This window comes from Paroedura picta, chromosome 5, assembly GCF_049243985.1.
Source record: "Paroedura picta isolate Pp20150507F chromosome 5, Ppicta_v3.0, whole genome shotgun sequence".
NCBI classification, from domain to species: domain Eukaryota; kingdom Metazoa; phylum Chordata; class Lepidosauria; order Squamata; family Gekkonidae; genus Paroedura; species Paroedura picta.
Window position 1 is genome coordinate 95,158,308 of NC_135373.1, and position 15,520 is coordinate 95,173,827.

Genomic DNA, 15,520 nt, shown 5'->3' on the forward strand with positions numbered 1-15,520 from the left:
TGTTGCTCTGTAAGCCATTTTGAAATGAAATCATGAAAATCTATTGGGACATAAAATGAATTCATCTATGGTAAATTACAGTCCACAAAGATAAAAGATTTTTAAAGCATTGTGACTGAAATATACTTCAGTTTGATGCATTGAATAATTTGTGTGCTTCATAAAGAGAATAAAACTGAACATTGCCTACTGGGCTACCTGTTTCATAGAGAGATAAATGAGACAAAATGACATTCATTTTAGGATAACCCTTGCTAGATTATTTCCCTGTTAAAATGCTAGCTATTACACTAATTATGATAATTTGTTGAATTACCTTTATAGCTGCTGATGCTGACAATAGCTTCATCTGCTCATCTTAGTGGGGAGTAGAGGCAGAAGCCAATTATGGCCAAAGAGTACAAAAGGAAACTTCCTTCTCAGTTCTCTTTCCAGTTTATCCTTTGTCTGCAATCTGGCAAATTTTTCTTAGGCAGGATGAAAGCCATAGCATTTTTCTCTCAAACCTTATTCAATTAGGCTTCTATATTGGCAAACAACAATAAAGTTCCAAGTTTACACTGAAATTGTTACTTCAGAGTAAAATTTCTAAGTGCTAGGTAAACTGGAACTTTGGTAGTCTTAAAATTATGCCACCTACGCAACTACTGAGCAACTGAAAAGGGCAATATGTATTCTGCCCTGAAGGAGCCAGCAGGCAGTGATTATACTCTGTTGAAGACTGAGGCAAAATCAACATAGTGAAAAAGAGCTGGGACTTATTTTAGTACTTCCATATACTGATTCTTACTTTCAAGTGAAATTAAGCTAGCATTTTCTCCTTTGCTATAGCTGATATCTTATCTACCAGTATGAGATTCCTGTGTCACATAAAGGCTGGCTGCTCAAGCAATTCAAGGGATGTGATAGAGTGAACCCCACCACTTAGAACAGCAGGCGGGGATGCCATTTTTAATCCTCCACTCACAACTGATTTTACCATGGTGGGCCTTACTAACTCATTCCAGCCTCATTCTGTCGCCTGATGGCTATGGATTTCTACCATAGTAAAATGTCACCCTATTGGTACAGAACAGAAATATTCTAAGAATGATGAAGCTATACTTTCTGAATGTGCCCATTTCTGAAGACGGCTGGTTCTAATATTCATTAGACTACAGTCACCATATTATGAAAAGCAAAAAAGAGCACATATTTTCTGACTGATTATTTCAAACAAATGATCACTGATAAATTCATTTTAAAGACACCTACTATTTAAACTGTGATAATTGCCATCTAGAAGAAGAAGAAGAAGAAGAAGAAGAAGAAGAAGAAGAAGAAGAAGAAGAAGAAGAAGAAGAAGAAGAAGAAGAGTTGGTTCTTATATGCCACTTTTCTCTACCCGAAGGAGGCTCAAAGCAGCTTACAGTCGCCTACCCTTTCCTCTCCCCACAACAGGCACCCTGTGATGTGGGTGAGGCTGAGAGAGCCCTGATATTACTGCTCAGTCAGAACAGCTTTATCAGTGCCATGGCAAGCCCAAGGTCACCCAGCTAGCTGCATGTGGGGGAGCGCAGATTCAACCCCGGCTCACCAGATTAGAAGTCCACACTCCTAACCACTACACCAAGCTGGCTCTCTAGGAATATCCGTAAATTTCTGACCCCAAAAAAGAGGATATTTTAATCAGTTTTTTTTAAGAGGCCAAAAAAGGACTAGCACACACACAAAAAAGGACATGTGGTAACACTACACTACAGCCATGTTTTGGTCCCCCCCACACACACACTTTGGAAAGGGAAGACATCAGATTTCTAGATGAATGGGACAGCATGATGCTACCTAGCACTGAGCAGGAAATCCCTTTAATTGTGAAACAGGGTTAGCTTGGTACTTCTGACAAAAAGGCGAAGCAGCTTTATTTTTCATGAAGAAGCTATCACATCATCATCTTCATAATTAGCATCAAGTTTTCAACAGAGCATTGTTTGTATAAGGCCTTCATAAAAATACAGGAAGCTATTGTTGTTATAGCTGGCTAATGTTTATTTGTTTCTTGAGTCTGTTCCCAGTAGGTTCCCAAATGGCTTACCTTGTTTTCCTCTTCACAACTGTATCTCACAACAAGTTGGTTAGGCTGAGAGTGTGTGACTGGCCCAAGGTCACCAAGCAAGCTTCCACCATTGAGTGGTGATTCAAACTTGGAGTCTCCCATATTCTAGTCTGCCCCTATAACCACTATACCACCCTGGTCTATGTGTATTGTCAATTTAAGAGCACTAGTAGCAAATTGATAAATTGTTTGGCTTCAGCTTTCTAGCTCTTGTGCCAGTGATATGGCCACTTAGCCATTCACAGAGTACAGATTCTTTGGCCAGTCATGTATTCATATTGTTTCCCAAAGTCCGGTGTTGTATGTGCACAGGCACACAATTGGGATAGTCCGTGTGCACTGGGAGATTCCTTCCCTTGTGCGTTCTCAGGAAACGACGGGGCATGCTACCCCACTGCAAGGAACAAGCAGTGGCCCAGTGCAGCCACTGCCATGTATAATTGGTCAATGAGAAAGGAGGACTGTTAGTAACATAGTAAAAGAAAGAACCTCCATGCTATTTTCCTTCGCAACAAAACACCAGTTGACACTGAATCATTAAATTTTAAATATTTAGAAATATACTGTTGTTGTTGTTAGGTGTGAAGTTGTGTCCGACCCATTGTGACCCCATGGACAATGATCCTCCACCCCATGGACAATGATCCTCCAGAAATATATATATTGTTACATATTTTAAAATATTATATACACAAGCCTTTCACAAAGCCACAAGCTGCAGAACAGAATCCACAAGTTGCTACTAGCATGTCTCTATAGCTCTCTACAGCCTTTTCCTTCCTTGCTTATCAAAGATAAATTCTTTCTCTTTCTCCTCTCTAAGTTTCAATCCATGTGCTTCAGGAGCTGCTACTCTTGGCTGCTGTTGACTATGGGGTCAGAGATCTGTTTCTTAGCTGCATGGGAAACTTTCAAACAAAGGGGAGGGGGATGAACATTTAGGTCAGGCTGAGACTTTGCCTTGCATCCTAGCCAACTTCACTTTGTGGCACAGCTGTCTTAAAGATAGGGGGATCCAAGTCTCCCTGTAAAGCCAGATATTCTACTACAGTTGTGGCGGCTGCAGCATCTCTCAGCTTGAGATGGGAAGGCTTTCCTCCACAGGAGACAGCATGGAGTCCAAATTTACTGAAGTAGGCTGAGTTCCTAGTTCAAGTGCTAGCATAAATAGAATGTGTCACTGCAATCCACTGTTATTGCCAAGCCTCTGATATGGTTTGCCTCACCACTCCGTGCCCATTTTGAGGACATAACCAGCTTCTCTGTGTAGCCTATTTCTCTCACAAAGGGAAGATTTGGTGAGACTGTGCATTCACACCAGCATCTGATCTGTTGTGGCTCTGTTTTTGGGTTTAAAAAAAACAAAACATATAACACTACAATAAAAGACTCTTGATTAGCAATATTCTATAAGAAAATCAGGAATCAAGTACATACCTGAGTAAGACTGGGAAATCCAAGATTCCTGCACCCATTACAGGGTGTCAGAGCTTCCCACAATCCTGTAGGTCCACAACTTTCCCCTCCTTCTTCTTCCTCTTCTGCTAGTGAAAGATTTGTTGAAGATGGTCTCTGAAGATAAAGAAGTGGGACTTTTCTTAAGTATACTATATATTAATAAAAAGGCAGTCTCTTGTTCTTTAAACTTCAGATTTGCTTTGTCTAATGAAATAGACAAGATTAGATTCTATGAACTATGAAAAGTAGTTTATTGAACTAATATTTCCCATTCTCCCATTTCCTGCAGCCTATGAACGATGTGACTGAAGGTTGTAGGATCCTCAGTTACAGAATGGAATGCTGTGCAGTGGACAGAAATCGTCCCTTCTTCTAAGCGCAGTTACCACTCTCCCAAGGGATGGGCAGGTGATCTCTACAGTCCCCAATGTTGCAACTCACTTTGATTTGAAGGGTCTTCCAGCACTCCGGATTAGTTTTCCAAGGACCTCAGGAGATTCATGGGAGAAGGGGGATGATATCCATTGTGTGACTCCTTCATTCATGGCTCCCACCTCTACAAATTAATTGGAACTCAATACACCCACCTGAACTGAACTTTGTAACTGTACTAATTTAATACAAGAGATGCACAGCAAATATTAGAATCTTAGTAAATATTAATATATGTGAATTATTTTTTCTTATTTTGATTTTAAAATGTTGCAGCTTGATTCATGTTAGGAGGGCAAAGAATACATTGCAATAAAATATGCAGATTCTTTATTTCCTTTTTTTTCAGCATTCCGGTATGACTACCTAGAGTATAATATATCAAAAAAGTTGGCCAAAGACTGCATAGCCTTAACCCTACCTACTGTGTTGGATTATGGCCCTAGTCTTCCAGCCAGATGTTCCTTTCATTGTTGAAGGTTTTCATTAACAAACCATGGAGGTTTAATAGATTCCTTTTGCAGTTGCAGAAAACTGTAACAATATACAGGTTTTCATTTCTCCTTTGCAGCTTAATTGTGATATCATATGAATTACATAAGATTCTTCACAAAATAAAGAATATACAAAACTATTATTAAGGGAAACTTTCTGACACAAGTTGCAGCTTTTGGGTGGGGGGGAGCCAACAGACATATATATGAAAGTGGCTCACAAGCCATCTTTAAACATTAAACTTGGACTTTCTCAGCTAAATAAGCTTCATGCAGTTCATTATATTGACTTGAACTTCTGAATTTAAAAAATATTTGCTTATATGATGTATATTTGTAAATTCATTTCAAACATTTCTTAATGAGTTATTTCATTAAATTATTTTGACAGTAAAATGGTACTCCATTATGTGTTACCATAGAAACAAGCAATCTCATCCACATTATTAGGATGGTAAGTGAACTTTGAAGGGTATAAGTCTAAAATATTTAAATATATTCTCCATTTTACTATGCAGAAGCAACATGCAGATTATAGATCCTGGCAATCTGTAAATAAATGTCAAATGTACCATCTACATTTTAATACTAAGATCCAATCTTTGAAAACATATTATAAATGTTTTAAGCATTGTTCCAAAGAAATGCAAAACAATTACTAAAAGAAAAAAACATTTCAAATTGGGGTCTCTGTATAAACAGGCATCCCTGCACAATGAACACAGCATCCCTTTCCTCAATGATTGATGCTGGCTGTTTTATTATCCCCAAGCTTCTAGTTCATATTCGAAACTCTGCCTGCTTCAGAATTCTGGATTGAGATCTTGCAATTTGAATATTATGCCTCTGAAGTATATCAATAGAGTTGCCTCAGATAAGTGCCAACTGCATTTTGTATGCAGTAGTAAGGATGTAGGTCTCTGTTCTGAGATAACCAATGAACCAATATTTATATCGTAATAGCTCATTTGTTTTGTTTAAATAAATTGGTTTATCGCTTCAATTTATGAACGTTACCCTAGACCAACCTTCCTCAACCAAAAGTGATGTCAGCAGGCCACACATTCTCTGCCATGCCCTTTCACCAGAAGTAACATCATCTAGGCCCATTATGCACAGCTGCCGAAAGGGCGAGTTCGGGTCACATGGAAAACGCAGAGGGGGGAGAAGTGAAGCTCACTGCTTATGCACGGGACGGGACGCAACGGCGGCAAAACCCAGAGTAACCGATTATGCACGCGGCAACCCCGGCGCTGCTTCTGGTTGCGCCCCGGTCACTCGGAAGCTGCGCTTTCTTCCGCGTTCCGCTAACGCAGTTTTGGTGGCATGCATCAAATCTGCTGCCAGTTGCGGCCGGCACCATGCGTTATCGGTGATTTTAGTTGCCGCCATTCCACCCTGAATGCGCGCTAAAACCCCCGTGCATAATGGGTCCTAGACATGCCCACTGTATGTGACATCATGATCCATTGCCCCCATTCCCCCAACACCAGAACCAGCCTAGTGGCCTACTCTGCTGGACCAGGAACAGGGCACGGGCTCTGTCACCCCCTGCCATCCCCCTGCCACAGTTAAGTTAAAGTGAGAATACATACAAAGAACATATAAACACAAACAGGAGACTCATGATGGGAAATTTCATTCCTCACCATGCTGTCTCCTCTTTCCTTCACCTTCACAACTCCTCGAACTTCCCTGGTTCTTTCTTTCCCTTCAACCTATTTTTCTTGTTCTCCCCCTTATATGCCATCTTTCATCCTGCCCTTCCTTCTTCCCCACTGAAAGTTTTACCCATTTTCCTGTTTGCTTGCTTTCTTCCAGCCCCATTTCCCCATTTGTATCATTTATATTTCCTTCATCTGCTCTGGCTTTACTTTTCATCCCCATCTTCCTCTTGTCTTTCCTGCATGCCTACTCTCCACCCCTCCACATACACACATCTCAAGGTTAAACATGAAACTGCAGTAGCCATTTACAAGCATCTAGATAATGCATAGTAGCCTAGGCAATGCAAAACAGTTTCTGACATCATGTGAGTTAATTTTGCAAAATGAATGCAAGGCATTCATTTCTTAAAGTTACAGTCTTGACTTTTCGTATGGGGAAATTAGTTGCCAATTTTTAAGATTTCAGATTTTTCTGCAAACTTGGGCTTTTTCAGGTTTGTACAAAGATTTATTTTGCTCATTCATGGCTCCAGTCTTTAGATTTAAATATCCATCGATCTTGCCATGCTGAGAACTAGCTCTAGTTATAAATGTTCATCATGTACCTAAACTGTAGAAGTTAAAAATGTAATATGCACAATTTATAAATATGTGCTTTAAAACACAACTGGAATGCAGAGAATGCTCAGCTAGCATAAAAGTGGGATCTCCCTACTTCAATTCTTCTATAAAAATCTGTTAAATATTGTTTGAAGTTGTTTAATGCATCAAACCCTAGGAATTGTAAATGTTTTAGTTTTTAAAAAACATCTGCAAAGGCAAAAATAAGTATTATACATAAATATGACAAGGTTTTAAAAATTGTAAGAATCAATTTCATAGTTTAAGCAATGTAAGAAGGCTTTCAACAAAATGTGCAGTTTATTTATGGCTGACAAAAAAATGGTTATCTTTAGATAATATCAATCACACATTGACTAAGCATGACACAGTAAGTTACAAAATAACGTACACAGAAGAATGAAGAAGGTGCATTTACCTTAGTTTGCAAATCAATAGAATAAACAGTATGGATAAATCTTACTTTGAAAACATATAATATTCTCACGTATCCCCACACTAGAAATAGGTATCAAGAAGCTAAGTACTAGGAAGGTTTACAATGTACGACTACATAGAATCCCTACTAGATTACACATGGTTATCTCATTCATTCATTCATTCATTCATTCATTCATTCATTCATTCATTCATTGGGATTCAAAGGAAGAATTTCAAGGCAAAAAAATTATTTATTTATTTATTTATTTATTTATTTATTTATTTATTTATTTATACTGCCCTTCCTTATGGCTCTGGGCAGTTTACATAAAACATTTTGGAACATTTACATAGAACACTATCAACATCAATATAACAATATAACAATAACATACAAGCTAGAACAACTAGAACAGTATTTCAACAACAATAACTTTGACACTCCCTTGGTAGGCTCAACCTCTCAGTCTGGCGGGGGGGGGGACCTGTAGATGTTATGGGTCAGTCAGCCTCAAGCAAATGCCCATTAGAAGCGCTCTCTTTTGCAGGCCCTGTGAAATTGTGGAAGTTCCATCAGGGCCCTAATCTCTTTGGGGAGTTCATTCCACCAGGTGGGGGCCAGGACTGAAAAGGCCCTGGCCCCTGTTGAGGTCTGACGTGCTTCTTTAGGGTCAGAGATCCACAGCTTGTTGGAAGTGGCGGATTGTAGAGCTCTTCTGGGGGTATAGGTAGATACACTGATTGAATTCATAAAATATTTTATTCATAAAATAGCAATTGACATTACTTTTTCACATCTATATGCATTAAGGGGTTACACAGCACTGAATTGGATATTTCAGGGGGAGTAAATGGAATGACACTCAGTCTTGTTAACATAATGCATTAATTGTTGGGAATTCAGTGGCGCCTGGGAATTGTGATTCAAACAGCAGGGATATTTAAGTCTATTGGTTAGCACGCAGGATCCATCCTGCCACTGAATCATTTGAATGGTCCAATTAACTTAAACTAGGCATCTTGCAAGGAGCCAATCAAAGTCTCTGGTGGGAACCTGGGACTGTATATAAGTTCAAGTGGTGGGTTATGTTTCTTAGTTTAGTTGGTGTGATCTAATAAAGAGGTGATATTTTACTCCATGAGCGATTCCACATCTTAGTGAGAACACCAATATTGGTGATGAAGATGGGATGTTGAGCTGGTATGTAGCCCCAGCTAGCATCAGCTGAATCACTGGTTCCATGCTCTCTGATGAGGGACTACTGAAATCACTCCCAACTTCCCATCTTCTGAGGGAGAACCATGGAGGTTTCTCCATCCTGCATTCTGAGTGGGATCTATCCCTGCTGTCCTGGGCATGATCACTGAATCATACCACTCCACCATCAGAGGTGGTCTGCCATCAGTCCCAATCAATCCCTGCTGTCGGAAAGGGGATCGCTGAAACACACCGCTCCACTAACTGAGGTGGTCTGCCATTGGCTCCTGCTGCAGATCAGTCCCATCTGCCTATTGTAGGATCTGCATGACGGTCTTCATCATGGTGACCAGTGGCCATACTGAAGAGTTTGACCTGGCCTTCCCAGCCAAGTGGGAATCCTATACCATGCATCTGGACTGCTATCTGTTGGCCAACAACATCATTGCCACAGACAAATGTTTTGTTAACATGGCACTCCAGCACCATTCATACCCACTGCCTGTTGTCAGAAAACTCCTCACATCACCCACCAGTGGCAAGATCTTTGCAAAGCTCGACCTCACTCAGGCATAATAGCAGCTTCAAGTGAATGACGCAACTGTACTGCACAAAGGTGCCTTCCGGGTCCAACAGCAACAGTTCAACATAAGCTTGGCCCCAAGTCTCTTTCAAAGCCTCATGGATGATGTCCTCAAGGGCCTACCAGGTGTCACCCCATACTTTGATGACATTCTGGTCTCAAAGAGTTCCGCAGCTGAACTTACCATTTGCATCTGAGAAGTCCTGTGCTGGATTTACACCACTGGGCTCAAGGTGAAGTAGAAGAAATACTATCAAGGAGTACTATCAGTGCAGTTCCTCTGTTTCTGAATTGACATGGACAATGTCCAACCCACCACTGCCATGGTTAAAATGATCCTGCAGGCACCACCACCCTCCTCAAAGTTGAAGTTACAGGCATTCCTAGGACTTCTCAATATCTGTCATGCATTCCCACCCAACCTCTCCGCCTCCTTGAAAAGAAGGCACCATAGATCTGGAGCCAGGCTGCTTTCTCCACCGTCAAGGGCCTCTTGTCCTAGTCCAGCATCTTGATACACTTTGATAAGTTGCAGCCAGTTATCCTTGCTTGTATGCTTCCTTTTATGGACTCATCACCATTCTCAGTTGCCAGATGGCTTGGAGGTTCCCATCACCTCCCATCACCCTGTCATCAATGGAGCCAAACTATGCCCAAATAGACAAGGAGGCCCTCGCCATCATCGCTGGAGTCAAGATGTTCCATGGAGCCATACGTTAATGATCCACGTGGGTCCCTGCCTCAGTCACCACTTCATGCATCAGACATCACAGCCTTCTCCACCAAAGGCTGCACCCTCTCCTGGGTGTGAAGGTGGTGGCCAAAGGGACATCAAGACCCTGTTTTCATGTCCTGACAAAATGAGCTGTCAGTCCACAAGGGCGGTCTGCTGTGGTGGAACTGAGTCATCATCCTGACAAAATTCCATCTCCAGGTGCTGAGGCTTTGCACAAGTGCCACTTGGGCATCGTGCACATGAAGGCTCTCACACACAGCTATGATTGGTGGTCGAGCAGGAATAAAGAGACTGGCTGCTTGCTGTGAAACCTCTCAGGCAAGCAGGCTAGAGATGCATCCATATCTGGTTCCCCTCTGGGAGTCTACAAAATCACCTTGGTCTCTGCTCCACGTGGACTTTGCAGGACCCTTTCAGAGTTTGATGTTCTTAATTGTAGTGGACTCTTACTCCAAGTGGTTGGTGGTCATGCTGGTCACCATCATGACTATCCATATGATCATCAAGGCTCACAATTGCCTGCCAAACACTCTCATCTCTGACAATGGAGCTCAATTCACCTCCGCAGAGTTCTATGACTTTTTGGATGCTCACCTAATATGGCACAACATGTTAGCATCCTTCCACCCCATATACAATGGAGAAGTAGAGTGGATTGCCCAGACAACCAAGAAATTGTCAACGGTGAGTGGTCACAAAGGTTCTCTGACTCCTTACTCCACCAGCATGTCATTCCTACCTCTGCAACCAGCCCTGCCAAGCTATTGATAGGCTGTCAGTTGGCCACAGCATTAGAACCACCCTGATCTAACTACAGAGCATCTACCTCACTGTGTAGAAATCACAGATCTCAACCCTTTCACCCCAGCAGACCCAGTCTATGTCCATGATTACATGAACAGTCCTAACTTGGTCCCAGCCGTGGTCACTCAGGCAACAGGTCCGATGTCTTACCAAGTTCAGTCCTTGGATGGCCGCATCTTGCGGAAACACGTGAATCAGATGCAGTAATACATGCCAAAATCCAAAGACTCCAGCCCAGCATCTGCAGTGAACCAGAGTCAGTAGTCCCAAAGCTGGTGTCACCAGAGCCCCCATTGATCTCCCCAACTGTGGACATTCCAGAACAGGTGGAAACAGCACCTGAACCTCCCACAGTGCCCAATGTGACCTGCACAACCCTGACTCCTGCAGCACCGTGCCCTTCTCAGCAGGTCCAGACATGACCCCATCATTTGCAGGATTTTATCTGTCATTTGGTGGAAACATACTTAAGGGGGGAGGGGTAAAGCAGACCTGCAGAGCAGGAACCATGATTCAAACAGTGAGGACATTTAAGGCTATTGGTTAGCATGCAGGATCCGCCCTGCAACTGGATTCTGATCTGAACACAATGGAAAAATGAGCAAATGAGAACAAGATGCAATTTAATAAAGATAAGTGTAAAGTTCTGCATCTGGGTCAGAAAAATGAAAAGCATGCCTACTGGATGGGGGATACGCTTCTAGGTAGCACTGTGTGTGAACGAGACCTTAGGGTACTTGTGGATTGTAAACTAAACATGAGCAGGCAGTGTGATGCAGCGGTAAAAAAGGCAAATGCCATTTTGGGCTGTATCAACAGGGGCATCACATCAAAATCACAAGATGTCATAGTCCCATTGTATACGGCACTGGTCAGACCACACCTGGAGTACTGTGTACAGTTCTGGAGGCCTTACTTCAAGAAGGACATAGATAAAATTGAATGGGTACAGAGGAGAGCGACGAAGATGATCTGGGGCCAAGGGACCAAGCCCTATGAAGATAGGTTGAGGGACTTGGGAATGTTCAGCCTGGAGAAAAGGAGGTTGAGAGGGGACATGATAGCCCTCTTTAAGTATTTGAAAGGTTGTCGGAGGAGGGCAGGATGCTGTTTCTGCTGGCTGCAGAGGAGAGGACACGCAGTAATGGGTTTAAACTTCAAGTATAACGATATAGGCTAGATATCAGGAAAAAGTTTTTCACAGTCAGAGTAGTTCAGCAGTGGAATAGGCTGCCTAGGGAGGTGGTGAGCTCCCCCTCACTGGAAGTCTTCAAGCAAAGGTTGGATACACACTTTTCTTGGATGCTTTAGGATGCTTAGGGCTAATCCTGCGTTGAGCAGGGGGTTGGACTAGATGGCCTGTATGGCCCCTTCCAACTCTATGATTCTATGATTCTATGGATTGTTTGAAAGGTCCAATTAGTTTAAACCAGGACTATATATAAGTTCAGGTGGTGAGCTATGTTTCTCAGTTTAACTGGCATTATATAATAAAGAGCTGATGTTTCACTCCATAAGTGACTCCATGCCTTATTGAACCCACTATTCAAAAGTATTTCTTATGTTTACGCTTACCACTGGGAATGTTCAGGAGACCTATAATGTTTTCCTTCAGGGGAAGGAAATTCTAAATGGAAGCCATCTGTTATGTCATTTGCACGGGGTGTGTGCTGCACTGCTCCTTGTGTCCAGGGAATGGTACCTTGCTTGGCTGAACAGATCCTGCCTGCACTGAGTTGGACTCTTTTTGACTGACTCGCTTTATTCATTTTGATTATTAATTTATTACTATTCACTAACTTTTCTGTCATCCTTTTCCATAGGAGGGATTAAGGGGGGTGCTAGCGGTCAGGAGGTAATTAAGACAGGCATTATTTTCATTGTGCTTTTACATTCTGTGCAGATTAATCTGCAGTTTTAGATCTTCTGTCTTTCCTTTTCATATCTTCTGAGGGTTTTGCTTCTTGTTTTTTATTTATGTGTGTTTTATTCATGGGAGCACCCTTATTCATGGGGCTGTAAAATCACACCTTGTTCTCCTATTTACTTGTAATTTGGGGAGTCTTTAGAAGAGAGAAAGATCTAGGTTCCTTGATACGATGATACATTTGGTGAAAAATGTCTGCTCAGGAAAACCTGTCATTTTCCACATGGAAATCAATTGGCAGGCATTCAAGCCAATCACAATGAAAATGAAAATGGAACCTAACAAGTCTTCACAATAAATATTTCCAAGAATTATTAAAAACAATACATCTTCCCTTTCTTAAATTACAATAAAGGATTAAAAGTGCACACCTCTAATATGCATACATGTTGCTATGATGCCACATCAACAAACACTATGAAGACATTACTCATATAAATGGAGAAATCCAGTATAAGATATTTGGAAGCAAATTAGCTCTAAAACAGCCCCCCCACCCCCCCGGCTGCTTTTGCTTTCTACTGTGAAAGCGAAGGTGGATAAGTGGGTGGTAGAATGATGGGGCTTATAGAAAATGCATTATTCTTCATGCTGCAGCAGGGAACAGAGATCAAAGAAGCATGGGGGAAATTATACGATAAGTGAGTAGGCAGTGGTCACCATTTTATTATCTTCCTTCCAGCTTATACTATTTTTGTTTTACAATACTTTATTTTCAGAGGAAAATACATACCTGTGAAATGCAGTCAATTGCTTCTGTAAGACATCTTTGCATTGCAGAATGATGTCTGAATATAGGGGGGAAACCTATACAAAATCATGATTCCACTGGCTTTAGACACATGCTGAGGATAGATGGCTAAGAATAGAAAGCATTTGCACTGCATCACTTGTAACAGGGATAATTCAGACATTTCTTTTTCATTGAAGTTATTTTATTGTTCATTTGGGTTTTTACCTGGCTTTTCAGAAACACCTTTAGAGTATCTTACAACATAGAAGTGCAAATCAAACAAATATAAATTCATCAGTACAATTTAAAAACTTTAAAAACTAAAGTGAAATACAACAAATCTTAACAGGGAAGCCTACGTTTGTTATTGCTACTGGCCAGGTCTAGGCTAAGAGCCGAATTAGATGTTACAGTAGCCACACATTTGACTTGTGGCTGCTGCCAATATAAAGGATAAATATGATCCTTTAAAAACACGAGGGCCCCATCCTGATTAGTCCCACAATGCAGAGGGACAAGGTGATCTTGTTCCTTCCTGTACCTTTTCATGTACTGAAAGAGCCCCCCATGACTGACACAAATGGCCATAATCCAAGGGAATACTGCAATCATAGAAATTGTGTTTTCAGTGATGGTCTAGTTGGTGCTTTAAATTTTTATAAGTGTCTGATGCCAAGGCCTGGCACCGCCCCTAGCCCACCTCTGTGGGACAAAAGGTAGTCTCCTGATCACCCACAGCACTCTTACTGGCAGGAGACAAACAAGGACAGCTCTCTGGAGGCCTGGCAGCAGGCAGTGAAGAGCAGATTTAGCAGTAGTTTTAGAAAAGTGGACAAGGAGACTGGGCAGCCAGTCAGTAATCAGTCGGGAAGCAGGAGCAGGCCAGAGAGGCAAATGGATAAGAGAGAGTCCTCAAAGCCTCTGGCTGGCTTGTAGGGGGGCAGGGTCAGAAGATGGGACAGCCTAAGGGAAAGCAGACCCTGGCTTCCTTCCTTTTATCACTGCTGGACGGGCAGTTCCAGGACAGTATTGGACCTATGCAGGAATGCATCCAAGGGGTTATGCAAAAGGAGAATCTCAACCCAAGCCAAGGGGAAGGAAGAAGGACTGTGTGCAAAAAGTGCGAGACAGATAGGGAACTAAAAGGTCAGCCCTAGGAAATAAGAACTGGGTGCTAGAACTCCCTCTTCCTTCCCATTCTGAAGCCTGTGATGGAATCCATTTGACCATAGCCAGAACAGCAGAGGATGGGGAGGCCAGCCCCACAAAGGAATCCCACAATATATATGGGTGTACTTTAGGACAATTTCAGTTCTCTGATGACAGAAGTTTCCTCCTTTCTTATCTTCTTTCAATTAGAAAAACCCTTAAGAACTATAGCCAAGTAGCTGCCAGAGTAGGAAACAGAAAAAATATGACTGCTATCAGACTCTGGCCAGGACAAGTGCATTGAAATACCAGTTTGCAGAACTTTGAATTAATTGTTCTCTAATCCAGACCCTACTTCTAAGCCTTAGCCATGCTGCTAGGTCCCAATATTTCCCATTCAAGACCACTGCCTAGAACTGTGCATTCACGACAACTACTTGCCTTCCTATCAGTTCCTGAATTTACTAGTGCTAGCACTGGTTTCTGCAACCCGATCCCCACCAATGAACAGTTATTTGTGCATGATCATGAACAGAACTATCTGTATAGTATGTCTACGTCCTCCAGCTGGAACTCGTCACTCATTCCTTTCACATAAAAAGCCCATGCCCACCTCTTCTAACTAGCACTCATTCCAGCTACAATGCTACATGACAATGCAAAGCTATTGGCTCCAGGGTATCAGCAACAACTTGATTGTCCAATTAGATGGCAGCTGAGCCTTTTGGCTCCTTTCGAAAGACCAGGGATAGCAAAAACAATAGATGTCTTTAGATGCTATTTTTTTCCTGTAGTGAAACTCCTATCTCAAGCATCAATTTTAAAAAATATAATGGAGCACTGTGATACTAGCAGGTTTTTCTCCTCCTTTCTAATAAGCAATTATACCCCCCTGTCTCTGCTCCAGCTCTCAGGGGTTTGAACAAGCTGAGTGCTTTTTAATGTGATATAATAGTTTAAATGGTGTGTTTTAACTGTATGATGATGTTGTTATCCATGTCTGACCCTCGGCGATTCTATAGGAAAGTCTTCGCCACACATCTCTGTCAATGACTGCCTCTTTCAGTTGGTCCATGGTCATCCCTGTATCAGCTTTGATCTTGTCAAGCCAGAGGATCCTTTGGTGACCACGTTTCCTTTTGCTGCTGACCATGCCGAGCATTAAGGATTTCTCCAACAAGTTTGATCATATGATGTGTCCAA

The 15,520-nt window shown here is 41.9% G+C and overlaps 1 protein-coding gene across 8 annotated transcripts in view; it reads right to left on the reverse strand.

Annotated features, from left to right (window-relative positions):
- The window catches only part of ANKS1B (ankyrin repeat and sterile alpha motif domain containing 1B), a 421,823-nt gene that overhangs the window by 340,059 nt on the left and 66,244 nt on the right, over positions 1 to 15,520 (reverse strand). For all 8 annotated transcript variants that reach the window (XM_077339156.1, XM_077339148.1, XM_077339147.1 and 5 more), the window contains one exon: positions 3,533 to 3,667. In XM_077339156.1, coding sequence (XP_077195271.1) covers positions 3,533 to 3,667 — 135 coding nt within the window. The remainder of the gene's footprint in view (positions 1 to 3,532; positions 3,668 to 15,520) is intronic.